This window comes from Bos mutus, chromosome 12, assembly GCF_027580195.1.
Source record: "Bos mutus isolate GX-2022 chromosome 12, NWIPB_WYAK_1.1, whole genome shotgun sequence".
Classification (NCBI taxonomy): domain Eukaryota; kingdom Metazoa; phylum Chordata; class Mammalia; order Artiodactyla; family Bovidae; genus Bos; species Bos mutus.
The window spans coordinates 31,846,395-31,862,019 of record NC_091628.1 but is presented as its reverse complement, the minus strand read 5'-3'; the positions used below and the strand labels follow the sequence as shown (position 1 = coordinate 31,862,019).

The 15,625-nt window shown below is 45.4% G+C and overlaps 1 protein-coding gene across 3 annotated transcripts in view; it reads right to left on the bottom strand.

Annotated features, from left to right (window-relative positions):
- The window catches only part of FLT3 (fms related receptor tyrosine kinase 3), a 69,752-nt gene extending 54,451 nt beyond the window's left edge, over positions 1-15,301 (bottom strand). For 2 of the 3 annotated variants that reach the window (XM_070380840.1, XM_070380842.1), the window contains exon 1: positions 14,165-14,290. In XM_070380840.1, coding sequence (XP_070236941.1) covers positions 14,165-14,207 — 43 coding nt within the window. In that variant the 5' untranslated portion in view covers positions 14,208-14,290. Of the gene's footprint in view, positions 1-14,164; positions 14,291-15,151 lie in introns of those variants that run through there. The other variant, XM_070380841.1, reaches the window with a different exon arrangement.
- Between the last annotated feature and the right edge of the window lie 324 nt (positions 15,302-15,625).

Sequence of the window (15,625 nt, the reverse complement as noted above, 5' to 3'; positions counted from 1 at the left end):
TTTTATTTTATTTTTAAACTTTACAATATTGTATTAGTTTTGCCAAATATCAAAATGAATCCGCCACAGGTATACCTGTGTTCCCCATCCTGAACCCTCCTCCCAGGTATTCTTGGTAGCTGTTTTTTTTCTTTTAGCATTTCACATATGTAATGCCATTCCTTTCTGGCCTACAAAGTCTCTGCTGAAAAATCTGCTGATAGTACTACAGAGGCTCCGCTGTTTTCCTTCTTGCTGCCTTTAAGATCTTCTCCTTGTCTTTAGTTTCTGACAGTGTATCTATAACGTGTCTCAGTAGGTGTCTTCACATTCATCTTATCTGGAAGTCTCTGGACTTCTTGGACCTGGATGTCTGTTGCTTATGCCCAGATGAGGGGATTTTTCAGCCATTATCTCTTTGAATAATTATTGTGCTCTTTCTCTTTCTCTTCATCTTTTGGGACCCCTATAATGACTATTAGTTTAGTGTGATGGTATCTCTTAAGTTCCTTAAACTGTCTTCACTCTTTTCTTTTTTCCCTTATTGCTCCTCTGATTGGATCAATTCCACTGCTCTGTCTTTGATCTCAGTAATTCTTCCACCACATCTAGTTGGTTGGTGAACTCCTTTTCTGAATTTTTCAGTTATTGTATTCTTCTTACGGAGAAGGCAATGGCACCCTACTCCAGTAATCTTGCTTGGAAAATCCCATGGACGGAGGAGCCTGGTAGGCTGCAGTCTGTGGGGTCGCTAAGAGTCGGACATGACTGAGCGACTTCACTTGACTTTTCACTATCATGCATTGGAGAAGGAAATGGCAACCCACTCCAGTGTTCTTGCCTGGAGAATCCCAGGGACGGGGAGCCTGGTGGGCTGCTGTCTATGGGGTCGCACAGAGTCGGACATGACTGAAGTGACTTAGCAGCAGTAGCAGCAGCATTCTTCTTAAGCTTTCTCTCTCTGTGGAAATTCTCACTTTATTCATGTATTGTTCTCAGGGAGCATCAGTGAGCATGTTTATGACTGTTAGTTTGAACTCTTTTTTAAAAAACAACTATTTATTTATTTATTTTTGGCTGCGCTGGGTCTTCTTCGCTGCCTGTGGGCTTTGTCTTGTTGCAGAGAGTGGAGGCTACTCTCCAGTCATGGTTATCAAACTTCTCATTGCAGTGGCTTCTCTTGTTGGATCATGCAGGATCTAGAGTGCGGGCTCAGTAGTGGTTGTGACACATGGGCTCAGTTGCCTTACAGCACGTGGAATCTTCCCGAACCAGGAATGGAACCCACACCTTCTGCTTTGGCAAGGGGATTCTTAACCAGTGGACCACCAGGGAAGTCCTATTTTGAACTTTTTACAGGTAAATCACTTATCTCCATTTCACTAAGGTTTGTTTCTGGAGTTTTATCTTATTCTTTTGTTTGAAACACGCTCCTTTCTTTCTTCATCATCTTTGATTATCTATGTTGGTTTCTGTGGATTAGATAAAAAGCCATATTATCCCAGTCTTCACAGAATAGCCTCTTGTAGAAGAAATCTTATCCGTCCACCCAGGCTTAGTTCTTGGTTCAGTTCAGTTCAGTTCAGTCATTCAGTCATGTCCGACTCTTTGCAACCCCATGAACTGCAGCATGCCAGGCCTCCCTGTCCATCACTAACTCCCGGAGTTCACCCAAACTCATGTCCATCGAGTCTGTGATGCCATCCAGCTATCTCATCCTTTGTCATCCCCTTCTCCTCCTGCCCCCAATCCCTCCCAGCATCAGGGTCTTTTCCAATGAGTCAACTCTTCACATGAGGTGGCCAAAGTACTGGAGTTTCAGCTTCAGCATCAGTCCTTCTAAAGAACACCCAGGACTGATCTCCTTTAGAATGGACTGGTTGGATCTCCTTGCAGTCCAAGGGACTCTCAAGAGTCTCCTCCAACACCACAGTTCAAAAGCATCAATTCTTCGGCACTCAGCCTTCTTCACAGTCCAACTCTCACATGACCACTGGAAAAACCATAGCCTTGACTGGACAGACCTTTGTTGGCAAAGTAATGTCTCTGCTTTTGAATATGCTATCTAGGTTGGTCATAACTTTCCTTCCAAGGAGTAAGCATCTTTTAATTCCATGGTTGCAATCACCATCTGCAGTGATTTTGGAGCCCAGAAAAATAGTCTGACACTGTTTCCACTGTTTCCCCATCTATTTGCCATGAAGTGATGGGACCGGATGCCATGATCTTTGTTTTCTGAATGTTGAGCTTTAAGCCAACTTTTTCCCTCTCCTCTTTCACTTTCATCAAGAGGTATTTTACTTCCTCTTCACTTTCTGCCATAAGGGTGGTGTCATCTGCATATCTGAGGTTCCTGATATTTCTCCCGGCAATCTTGATTCCAGCTTGTGCTTCTTCCAGCCCAGTGTTTCTCATGATGTACTCTGCATAGAAGTTAAATAAGCAGGGTGACAATATACAGCCTTGAAGTACTCCTTTTCCTATTTGGAACCAGTCTGTTGTTCCATGTCCAGTTCTAACTGTTGCTTCCTGACCTGTATATGGGTTTCTCAAAAGGCAGGTCAGGTAGTCTGGTATTCCCATCTCTTTCAGAATTTTCCACAGTTTATTGTGATCCACACAGTCAAAGGCTTTGGCATAGTCAATAAAGCAGAAATAGATGTTTTTCTGGAACTCTCTTGCTTTTTTGATGATCCAGTGGATGTTGGCAATTTGATCTCTGGTTCCTCTGCCTTTTCTAAAACCATCTTGAACATCTGGAAGTTCATGTTTCATGTACTGCTGAAGTCTGACTTGGAGAATTTTGAGCAATACTTTACTAGCATGTGAGATGAGTGCAATTGTGCGGTAGTTTGAGCATTCTTTGGCATTGCCTTTCTTTGGGATTGGAATGAAAACTGACCTTTTCCAGTCCTGTGGCCACTGCTGAGTTTTCCAAATTTGCTGGCATATTGAGTGCAGCACTTTCACAGCATCATCTTTCAGGATTTGAAATAGCTCAACTGGAATTCCATCACCTCCACTAGCTTTGTTCATAATGATGCTTTCTAAGGCCCACTTGACTTCACACTGGAGGATGTCTGGCTCTAGGTGAGTGATCACACCATTGTGATTATCTGGGTGGTGAAGATCTTTTTTGTACAGTTCTTCTGTGTATTCTTGACACCTCTTCTTAATATCTTCTGCTTCTGTTAGGTCATACCATTTATGTCCTTTATCGAACCCATCTTTGCATGAAATGTTCCCTTGGGATCTCTAATTTTCTTGAAGAGATTTCTAGTCTTTCCCATTCTGTTGTTTTCCTCTATTTCTTTGTATTGATTGCTGAGGAAGGCTTTCTTATCTCTCCTTGCTATTCTTTGGAACTCTGCATTCAGATGCTTACATCTTTCCTTTTCTCCTTTGCTTTTCACTTCTCTTCTTTTCACAGCTATTTGTAAGGCCTCCTCAGACAGCCATTTTGCTTTTTTGCATTTCTTTTCCATGGGAATGGTCTTGATCCCTGTCTCCTGTACAATGTCACAAACCTCAGTCCATAGTTCATCAGGCACTCTATCTATCAGATCTAGTCCCTTAAATCTATTTCTCACTTCCACTGTATAAGGGATTTCATTTAGGTCATATCTGAATGGTCTAGTGGTTATCCCTACTTTCTTCAATTTCAGGCTGAATTTGGCAATAAGGAGTTCTTGGTAGTTTCTTAAATTACCTTTTTTGTGCTTATTGGCTCCCAGTAGTAAGGATGTGTCATGATTTGCCCATGTCCTAAAGGGGAGGAGACTTTATTTTCTTGGGCTCCAAAATCACTGGGAACAGTGACTGCAGCTACAAAATTAAAAGGCGATAGCTCCTTGGATGCTATGACAAATCTAGACAGCATATTAAAAAGCAGAGACATCATTTTGCTGACAGAGGTCCATATAGTCAAAGCCATGGTTTTTCCAGTAGTCATGTATGGATGCGAAAGCTGGAGCATAAAAAAGGCTGAGTGCTGAAGAACTGATGTTTTTGAATTGTGGTGCTGGCAAAGACTCTTGAGAGTCCCTTGGACCACAGGGAGATCAAACCAGTCCATCCTAAAGGAAATCAACCCTGACTATTCATTGGAAGGACGGATGCTGAAGCTGAAGATCCAGTACTTTGGCCACCTGATGAGAAGAACTCACTAGAAAAGACCCTGATGCTGGGAAAGACTGAGGGCAGGAGGAGAAGGGGCTGACAGGACGAGATGGTTGGATGGCATCACTGCGTCAACGGACATGAGTGTGAGTAAACTCTGGAAATAGTGAAGGACAGGAAAGCCTGGTGTGCTATAGTCCAAGGGGTCTCAGAGTCAGACACAACTTAGCGACTGAAAAACAACAACAACAAAGGGAAGATTTCAGTTAGTACCTAGATGCACAGTGAAGCTGAACTCTCAGGCAGTGGCTTTTAAAATACACAAGCAGACCTCTTTCAGGGAAAGAATGGGAGCTAGTGTTTGTCTGCTTTCTCTGCACTGAGCCCTAAAGGATAGTCAGTTAATAACTGTTTCTTTGTTCACTACAGACCAGTGGGACCCACAAATGCAAGTCCTGCTGGCCACCAGATCAAGGAATGTGTCCTCTGGGTGGCAGTCACAAAGGCCATGGTTTTAGACACATGTATAAGCTCCTTTCAGAGAGATACCAGAGGGCAAATGTGTAAATGGTGCATCCAGCCTCCTCAGGCTCAGGGAGAATTGCAGTCAGTTCCTAGATGTATGTTAAATTAGGTTGAAAACGGACCTCTTGAAAAAGCACCAAAAATGGGCAGAAGACCTAAATAGGCATTTGTTCAAAGAGAATGTAGAGATGGTCAATAGGCACATGAAAAGATGCTCAACATCGCTAATTATTAGAGAAATGTGAATCAAAACTTCACTGAAGTATCATCTCACACCCATCAGAATGGCCATCATCAAAAAGTCTACAAATAATAAATGCTGGAGCGGGTATGGAGAAAAGGGGACCCCTCTATACTGTTGGTGGGAATATAAATTGGTACAGCCACCATGGAGAACAGTATGGAGGTTAGTTAAAAAAATAAAAATAGAGGGAATGCTCCGGTGGTCCAGGGTTAGGACTCCATGCTTCCACTGTCAGGAGCCTGGGTTTGATGCCTGGTTGGAGGACTGAGATTCTGCAAGCTGCATGGAATGGCCAAAAACAAAAACCAGAGTGATCGTATGATCCCGCAATCCTACTCCTGGGCATATATCCGGACAAAATGATCATTCAAAAAGATACATTCAGCCTAATGTTCATAGGAGCACTATTTACAATAGCCAAGACACATAAGCAACCTAAATGCCCATCGACAGAGAAACAGATAAAGATGAGGTATACATATACAACGGAACATTACTTAGCCATAAAAAAGAATGAAATAATGCCATTTGCAGCAACATGGATGGACCCAGTGATTATCATATTAAGTGAAGTATGAGACGGTGGGAGACAAATATCACATGGCATCACTTACATGTGGAATCCAAAAAATGGTACAAATGAACTCATTTACAAAACAAACAGACTCAGACACAGAAAACAAAGTATTGTTACCAAAGATGAAGGCTGGGCTAGGGATAAATTAGGAGCTTGGGATTAACAGATACACACTGCTATATATAAAGGAGAAAAACAACAAGGCTGTATTGTATAGTAGAGGGAACTATATTCATTGTCTTATAATAACCTATAGTGGAAAAAATCTGAAAAAGAATATGTATATACACGTATGTATAACTGAATTGCTTTGCTGTTCACTAGAAACTGCTACAGCATTGTAAACCAACTATACTTCAATAAAAGTTTTTTTTTGTTTGTTTTTAAATAGGCCTGTTTAAGGAAAAGACTGGGAGAAGGCTGTTTCTGTCTGTTGCCTCAGCACTGAGCCTGCGGGTATAGTCACAAGGAGTCTTTGCAAACCCTTTACAAACTGTTTCTTTGTTTGCTAGGGTCTCTTGGACACAAGTCCCATTGGCTTTCAGAGCCAGGTGTTTTAGGAGTCAGTTACCTGCTGTGATAACCCCGAACTTCAGCAAGTCATTTGACCTCTTTGGGTCTCACTTTTCTCATTTGGTAAAAGAGGGCAGTAGACCCATGAGGTATAATAAATATACTTGGCTTTAGATCAAAATGTATTTGGTCTTTCCCAGACCATGCATGCATGCTCAGTCGTGTCTGATTCTTTGTTACCCCATAGACTGTAGCCCCCGGGGATCCTCTGTCCATAGGATTCTCCAGGCAAGAATACTGGAGTGAGTTGCCATTTCCACCTCTGGGGGATCTTCCCAACCCAGGGATTGAACCTGCGTTGGCAGGTGGGTTCTTTACCACTGCACCACCTAGGAAGCACTCTTTCCTGGCACAAAGCTCCTAAAATACTTAGAATTTCCTGAGCAACAGGGGTGTCTGTTGTTACTCACAATGAGCCCCTTCTGGGCACTCCAGAGTTTATGCTAACAAGGTGACTTAGGGCGGGGTGCCTCTGCAGCCCCAGGAGCCAGGGGGTTGTCCCAAGAAAGATCCAGAGGTTGGAGGGGTGAGGCTGAAAGCTGACCCGTGGGCAAACAGGGAGGGAAGTGTGCTAATTAAACTCTATAACAATTCTTGAACTGAGAGATCCAGTGAGCTTCCGGATTGGTGAACTGGATGACATTCCGAGCCCTCCCCACACCGCTTGCCTTGCCCTCTGTATCTCTTCCACCTGGCTATCCTGGAGTTATATCCTTTCATCATAAAACGGTAATCTAGCAAGCAAATTGTTTTTCTGAATTCTGTGAGCTGTTCCAGCAAAGTCATCAAAGTCAAGGAGGGGGTCCTGGGAACCTCTGACTTACAGCCTGTGCTGGTGGCAACCTGGACTTGACACTGACATCTGAGCCCTTAACCTGTGGGATCTGATGCTATCTCCGGGGAGAGAGTGTCAGAATTGAGTTAAACTGTAGGACATCCAATTGGTTCCCAAGAACTGCTTGGTGTGGGGAACTCTCCCATCCCATATACATGGAGGCCAGCGGAGCCAGGAGTGGTCAGTGTGAGTCCAGGGAAGGAGACTTGTGTGCTCTTCTTTGCACCTGGGACACTCTCATCGCTGTCATCTCGCCAGTCTCTGCTCTTTCTCATGATTTTAATAAACGACAGTCCATTTGCTCAGGAGTTTCAAATCCATACCTCCTATGTGTACGGCTATATATCTGGGTGGCCCCCAGGAACCTTACAGTCAGACTGAACTCCCCCCTTTCTCCCCCCCCACCCCCTCCTCTGTTAGTGCCAGCACACCCACTGTCCCCAAAGCCAGAAGTCACTTTCAACTGCTCCCTCTCCCCCACTTCCCATCATCCAGGCAGCTGCCAAGCCATGACATTTTGACCTCCGGATAATCCCCACATCTCTGCATGGCCCTGCCTCTCTTCCACCACTGCCCCAACTCCAGTCCTTGTCGTGTCTGGCCTGGCCGACTGCCAACTGCTTCCTCGCTGTCCTCTCTGCCATGTCTTGTCTGCCTGACATCCATCCTCGACACAGACCCCAAAACTGTCCTTCTGGAGTACATGTCAGTGCTCCGACATGCTGTCACTCCTTGCCTTCAAACCCTAAACAGCCTACAGCACTGGTCCTTACCCTTCTTGAGACACAGACCACACTGAAAAATCTGATGAAAGCAATTAACCCTCACACACACACAAACACACACACACTATACACACACACACACAATATACACATACATTCATACACATAACACACCAATACACACACACAAACACATACAATACACACACACGATATACACACACATACACACACAATACACACACATACACAAACACACACAATATATACACATACATTCATACACATAACACACCAATACACACACGAACACAATACACACACAATACATACACATACACACAAACACACATATACACACAAACACAATATATACACACATACACACAATACACACAGAGACATACACACACACACACAATATACAAACACATACACACACATATACACACAATACACACACACCCCAAAGGACACAATGGATCCCCTGAATTCCCTCCAGAGACTCTTGGGCCACAGGAGAACATCCAGGTCCTTTATCACACCACTAAAACACTCCTTACACATCACACACATCTGAGCCTCTGGAAGCTACCCATTGAACAGGCTTCATTTTCTGAGTTGACACCTTCGTAGATGAGAATTCCCTGATCCTGGGGGCCTTTTACATTGTGCCTCAGCAACTCAGGACGAATTATGGAGTCCGTCTGCTCCGTGATTCTGACTTCTCTACTGTTCTCTTCACTGTCCTGTTTGCCTGGAAAGTCCTTATTCTCCCCTTCGCCTGTCAAGCCTTACCTTTCTTTTATTTATTTACTTGGCTGTGCTGGATCTTAGTTGGGGCATGTGAACAGTTGGTCGTGGCATGTAGGATCTAGTTCCCCGACCCGGGATTAAACCTGGGGCCTCTGCATTGGGAGCACTAAACCTCAGTCACTGGACCACTAGGGAGGCACCTAAGTCTTAACTTTCTAATCAAGACTTGACATCACCTCTTCTGGGAAGCCTTGCCTGCTTTTCTCAGTCTGTGTTGGAGGCTCAACCTCGGTCCTTATTTCTAAAATTACACCGCAGTTTTCCTTTTACATGCTTACCCTGTGCCACCAACACCCCCAACATTAGACTGTGAGCAGGAATCTGAACTATGTGGCACCTGGCTGGCCCACATGGTGCTCCCAAGGGTCCAAGAAGGCAAGGAGAGAAACCATGTAACTAAATCCTGACGATTCCTTCCAACTTGAGGCATCTCTCTTTCTGCAAAGCACCTGTCTGACAGGGGATGAAGCTGCACTCTACAGGTATTATCTGATGAAGCGGTAAGATATTGCTTATCTCCCTTCCACAAATGAGGAGCTTAAGTGCAGAGACATTTCTGGCCAGAATAAAGAACTCAGGTTTTCTGACTGTGTTGCTCACCCTAACATATTCAACTGCATCATCTCCAAGAACAGAACCCCTAATATTAGGAACATTGTAACTCAAATAGCAAAGCAGGGAAGACTGAATTCAATGGGTATGTAACAATCAAAACACACTGGTTTCGGGCTTCTCTGGTAACTTGGTGGTCAAGAATCTGCAGGAGACACGGGTTCAATCCTTAATCTGGGAAGGACCCACGTGTGGAGGAGCAGCTAAGACCCTGCTCTGCAACTACTGAGTCAGTATTCTAGAGCCCGGGAGCCACAACCACTGAGCCCACTGCCACGAGTACTGAACTCAAGCGCCTAGAGTCCGAGCTTTAGAGCAAAAGAAGCCATGGTGATGAGAAGCCCGTGCACCCACAACTAGAGCATAGCTGCAACTCAAGAAAAAAAGCCCGAGCAGCAAGGAAGATCCAGCACAGCCAAAAAAAATAAATCAAAGTTTTAAAAAACATAATGGTTTAAAGAAATAATGACAATATCCTGTTTTAAAGTAGGCTGCAAATAATTTTATGGCAGATTCTTGGCTACCAATGGACTTACAATGACAGCAGTGAAAAAATACTTTTACTGTTTAACCTAAAAAAATAATAATAGTTCCTCTTTTGGATCTTATGCAATTCCTCTAGCCACAAAAGAACAGTGTGTGTGTACTTTATATTATTTTTAAATTTCCTCTACATGTGATGGGACCCATTGAACAGAATTGCGTGATTCCAACTAACGATCATCAGAGGGTTCTACAAAAGCTATTATCACTTGAAGACTTAAGGATGATCTAGCCATAGAGGTAATTCAATCACATATACGTAAATCTCACAGACCCCCAAACAACAGAAAAACCCTCAGCCATAGAACTATGGCCACCTAAGATAAAGCTAAGACATTTTTGGAAATCAATATTTGAAAAATAATAAGATCACAAAATCATCTTGATGAAAACCAAAAGCTTTATTCAGTCTTGTGAGATTCACAAGACTTTGCTATTTTGGAGTGAATAGCAAAGGGTACAGCATCGTGGCAAGAACAAGCTAAGCAAATTAAAAATGAGGCCAAGCTAGTTTCCAGCCCCTCGATTTCCCTCCCCCAAGTTCTTATTCCTCTCCTCTTCAAGGTCCTTTTCAAAATCAAGAACAATGATAAAATACAATACTTTTGAGATTATTATTTTTTTTAAACCAAATCAGAATCTTGACCCAAAGATTAAGGCAATATCTGGTGGCTATTTGAAGATTCAGAGAGATCACAATCTTGAACACTGACAAGGGCTCTTGTCACATCGCTTCCTGAGTTTCATTAGAGGATGAAAAAGATGAGGGGAATAAAAGGAATTGCAGAGAAAGTCATGAAGCTGAGCCATCCTGTGGGCTTCTCAATTGAGCCGGGATGCTCTCTGGGGAGGAAAATGCAGCCAACAAATTTGTTCAAAGAACCATTTGGAAAATTGCTTCTTCCTAGAATCTTAAAAAAATAAATGGCCATATTTCATTCTGGAACAGTCCATTTTAAAAATTTCAAATGGAAGAGTCTTTTCATCCTCACAACCATTAAATCCAGTAATATCCATGTTTAAGTAGTCTTAGGCTACAAAATGGAGAAGCCGATGGCACCCCACTCCAGTACTCTTGCCAGGAAAATCCCATGGACGGAGGAGCCTGGTGGGCTGCAGTCCATGGGGTCGCTAAGAGTCGGACACAACTGAGCGACTTCACTTTCACTTTTCACTTTCATGCATTGGAGAAGGAGATGGCAACCCACTCCAGTGTTCTTGCCTGGAGAATCCCAGGGACGGGAGCCTAGTGGGCTGCCATCTGTGGGGTCACAAAGAGTCAGACACGACTGAAGTGACTTAGCAGCAGCAGCAGCAGGCAACGAAAATCTTGGGATTCACGCTATTTTTCTCCTACAGATATCTATGGATCATGACAACTGTATTGGAAGGTTTAAACAACTGAAAGCAAACTTTGTGCTGAAATGTTTTCTTGGAGAAAGGCAATGACCATGCATTTTTAAAATAGAATTGAATTAACTATTTATATGTAAGTTCCCCCGTTCCCATCTTTTTCATCTTTGTACCCTCATGGTGCCTAGCACTGAAATAGGTGTTCAATAAAAGTTTGTCAAATAAATTTCTTTTTCTTCCTCATGGAGGCTCCCTCTTCATCTTTTTACCCCCCTGGAATATAAATGTCTTCCTCTCCCATACTTAAGATCTCATTACCTAACTGTTCTTCAGTTAAGCAACAGGAAACTTCAACAAGAACGAAATCTTTACTGATAACTAAAGGGTTAATGAAAGTGCCTTAGTTATAAAAAGTGGAGCCAAGTAGTTAATAATGAAACCTAAGAGGATAATTTACTATAGATCCATTCGAAGTAACCAAGAAGAAATGAACAGCCAGTCTAAACTTGAAGGATAGCATGGATTAGAATGAGGCTTTTAGGATGAAAGGGTATCTTAACACCAGGTCACCAGGTCTGGTGTCCCCATCCAATCCAAACTTTACTGGGCATCCCTTCTGTCTACCTCCTTCTGAGTTGGTTCCCCTTAGGCTACCAGGTCACAAGCAAACAAAGTAAGATAAGCATCAAGATCAAAGGATGTCAACTAAATGTGGAGGTCAAAGCTCTGAATATGAATTTCCTGACACTAATGACAGAAACAGTTATCACAGTTACTGAGATCCTGAAATCTTGCTCCTAGCTATGATCAGTACAGAATGCAATTAGGGCCATGAAGAGTCTGTGTCCACTCTTTAAGCACTACTTAGAAAACCTAATCATTCTTCTTGAAAGGTAGACCTTACAGTATAAGGGAAATGGGAATGGCATCTGATAATTCAATGTAGTTAGAGCTTTTTTTTAACATTTAAAGTCCTTGTTTTTTAGCCTCTCACTTTATGTTGCTTCATTCAAGGAAGTCTGTAATGGCAAGTCTTGGCAAAGATGTGACAAGGAGCTCCATACGCTGTTAGCGGGAAGGCAAACTGGTGCAACCACTTCAGAAAACTGCTGGACAATATCTACCAAAACTGACATGTGCCTTTCTCTACAATCTAGGAATTTGATTTGAGGGTATCATCCAAAGAGAAATGAGTATTTCTGTCCCCAACCATGTAAAAGAGTACTCACAGCAGTCTTATACTCTTCACTACACAAAATTGGAGACACACAAAGTGTTCTTCAACAATAGAATGGATAGATTGCATAGTCTAGTCATACTAAGGAAATAGCACCTAGCAATTGAAAACAAAAACAAAAACAACAATGCTGAGTGAAAGAAACTGGACATTAAAAAAAGAAACATAATAATGGTTTGGTTTACATGTAGTTAAAAAAAACAGGAAAAACCATGGAATCAGAGGTCAGAATAGTAAATGTGACTAAACCAGTGTGATTCTAATAAAATTCAAACCACTTTTTTTCCTCTCTAAAAAAAGTCAGAATAGTGGCTACCTTGGGGGAGGGGGTGGAGTTCGAATTGCTCTTTATCTTCATGAAATAATGATTAGGCAGGTACCTGTGTATATAAAGGGCTTCCCTGGTGGTTCAGCTGGTCAAGAATCTGCCTGCAATGCCGGAGACTTGGGTTCCATCCCTGGGCTGGGAAGATCCCTTGGAGAAAGGAAAGGTTACCCACTCCAGTATTCTGGCCTGGAGAATTCCATGGACTGTATAGTCCATGGGGTTGCAAAGAGTCGGACACGACTGAGTGACTTTCATTTCACTCACTGTGTATATAAAACTTAATGGAGTTGTACTATTAAGATGTGTGCATATTTTCTATCTGTGAATTATGCCTCATTTAGAAAAATCTGGAGAGAGATGTAGGAATTTCTGAGATTGTCCTGAAATATAAAAGAATTCAATGCAGCTTATATACACTTGCATGTACTGATGTTTATACTTTCCCAAAGCCTTTGTATGTGACTGAAAAACCCACTTACCACTTCAGGTTATACATTAACAGAAAGCTAACTTCTTGTAATAGACTCTGAAAAACATATTGTACTGTACATTTAAAATGTACATATTTACCAATTAACAGAGATGTTTAGGAAATGCAAGATGCTTTTCTACTCTTTTCCCCCTTATGTTTTAACTCTATAATTCTGAATTATTTGAAACAAAAGCTACTGGAAATAATTCCTGCACGTCTATACTGCAAGTATTTTCTCCATGGACCACGGAAGATGCAAGACAGACTGCTAGGGTCTGGAAGCTGGAGAAGACACAGCCAGACTCCCTCCGTGGACAGAGCACGACAGGCCCGCCAGGGGCAGTGAGTGATTATCCCCCAAGGCTGCAGAACTAGGACACGATCCGAGGCTTCCTGGCCCCCCAAACTCTGCCTCCTTCACCCTAAACGCAAATCAACCCTCTCCTCTTTCCAAACAGATGAACTGGATCTAAAGAGGATTTTTTTTTTCCCGGTAACAATTATGCTATCCAGATTATTTGGGAACAGTCAGCTGAGTCCTTGAAAAGCCTCTTGGGGTTTAACGCCAGGATAAAAATCGAGTACAAGAGGAGGGGGCAGCGGGTATTTTAAGATGTAAATCCCGTTTGCATAATATTTTCCAAAGTATCTATTCATTGATCCAGTCGACATTCGGCGGGGTGGGGGGTCGTTACCCGAGATGACTCGCTTTGGGGAGAACCCGGGCGCCTTTTCCCATCAGAGTTCACTCCCGACATCAAAACCTCAAAAGAAGAGTTGGAGACGCCACCCAGGAGTCTGCGGTACCGGGGTCGGCGCACGCAAGGTCCGGGTCCCCCGGCGCCCAGCTCGGGGCCGCAGACTCGGGCGGCTGGCCCAGAACCCGGGCGCGCCGGGCGGGCGGACGGGCGGGGCGGCCCGGGCCCCGCAGGCACCGATTCGGCGAGGCCGCCCGCGGGGTCGGGGCGGCCGGTGGGGACCGCGGCCCCGAGCCCGAGCGGCGACGCGAGACCAGCGGGAGGAGAACGCGGGGTGGGCCCGGCCGGGGCCGCGGGTGACTTCAGGGCGAGTCGGGAGGGCGCGGAAGAGGGGAGGGGCGCGGGAGCGAGAGACGGAGCGGGGCGGGGAGGCGCGCGGCGGCGGGGACGGAGGAGGCGCGCACCCGGTGCCCGCGCTGGGTGGGGGCCGGGGGCCGCGGGGGCTCGAGCGGGCGAGCGGGGCCTTACCGAGCAGCGGCAGCCGGCCGCCCAGGCGCGCCAACGCCGGCATGGCCTCCGGAGCCCGGGGTCCCCAGGCCGCACCGGCCCAGCCCTGCGATGCCGCCCTCCGCGGCGCGCCCCGCGCTGCAGGTGGCTCGCTTAAGGATGCGCGTCACCGACCGCAAATTCCCTCGGACTGGTGCAAAGTGGAAAGGGGGGGAGCATCCCTCTCCCCACCCGCAGGGGCTGTGCCGGGGCGCCGGTGCCTGGCGCAGCGCTGCGGCCGAGCCCACGTGCCCGCCGTGGTCCGCAGCCCGCGCTCCGCCGCGCCCGGGGCTCCCCGACTGTGAGGGGGAGACTGGGCGCGGTTCCGCCGGGGAGGTCGCAGGGGCTCGGCGGCCCCCGGCCGGGGAGGAGGCATGGCCAGAGCTGCCTGCTCCCTCCACCCCCCGCCCCGCCTGGAGTCCCGGAACCCTCTCGATGAGCGTGGGGACAGCTGAAGCCAGCCACCGTCCACCTCGCGCGCGAGAGGCTTTGAGGCCGCAGGGTGAGCGCTACAGCCCCGCGGCACGCGGACGCCCCAGGCTGGCGCGCGGGCAAGCCGAGGGTCGCGGTCCACGCTGGGTGGATCCTAACTGCGGACCCACGTTCTTTGTCCCCCCCGCCCTGCTCCATCTCCTAGGATGCCCAGGATGCAGTCCACAGCGGCAGCAAGAAAAACAGGCTCGGTTTCAGTGTCAACCAAGGCAATCAGGGAAGCTAACATCAGCCATAGAAACAAAAGAAAAACACAGGTCATCTCGGGCTTTGATTTCTGCACTCGTAATTCTTGTTCTTCATTGCATAATATTTCTACTTGAAATTATTTCCTTTGCAATAAGTTGAAGATTGGAAAGCCCAGGATGTTGGCTCTGAGTCTTCCCTTAACCAGCCCTTGACCTTCACAAAGCCACTCATCCATCCTCTGAGAGTTCCCCCTTACCGCCCCCCCACCCCCGCCCACCCCTTGCTCACCAGTAATGGAGTGGAATGGACCACGCGGCTTATAATGTCTCCAAGTTCTAGCGATTCCATGCTTTTCATTATTTCAATCTTGCTGTAATCTAGCGTGATAATTGACGTGCATTCTTGGCCAGACAGTCCTTTTCCTCAGCTGTAGCCTAGAGTAGGAAAATTTTCTCTCCTAGAGCATGACAGAAACTTGAAATGTGGTGCAGCCACTGTGGAAAACAGCGTGACAGTTTCTCCAAAAATTAAAAATAGAATTACCATATGATCCAGCAATTGCAATGTTGGGTGTATACCCAAAGGAACAGAAAGCAGGGTGATGAAAAGATGGTCTGTACAACCATATTCTAGGAACATTTTTAACAAAACCCAAAAGATGAAAGCAACCCACATGTCCATCATAGATTAATGGATAAACAAAATCCAGTGAATGGATAAAAATGGTATATACATACAATTGGGGCGTCCCTGGTGGCTCAG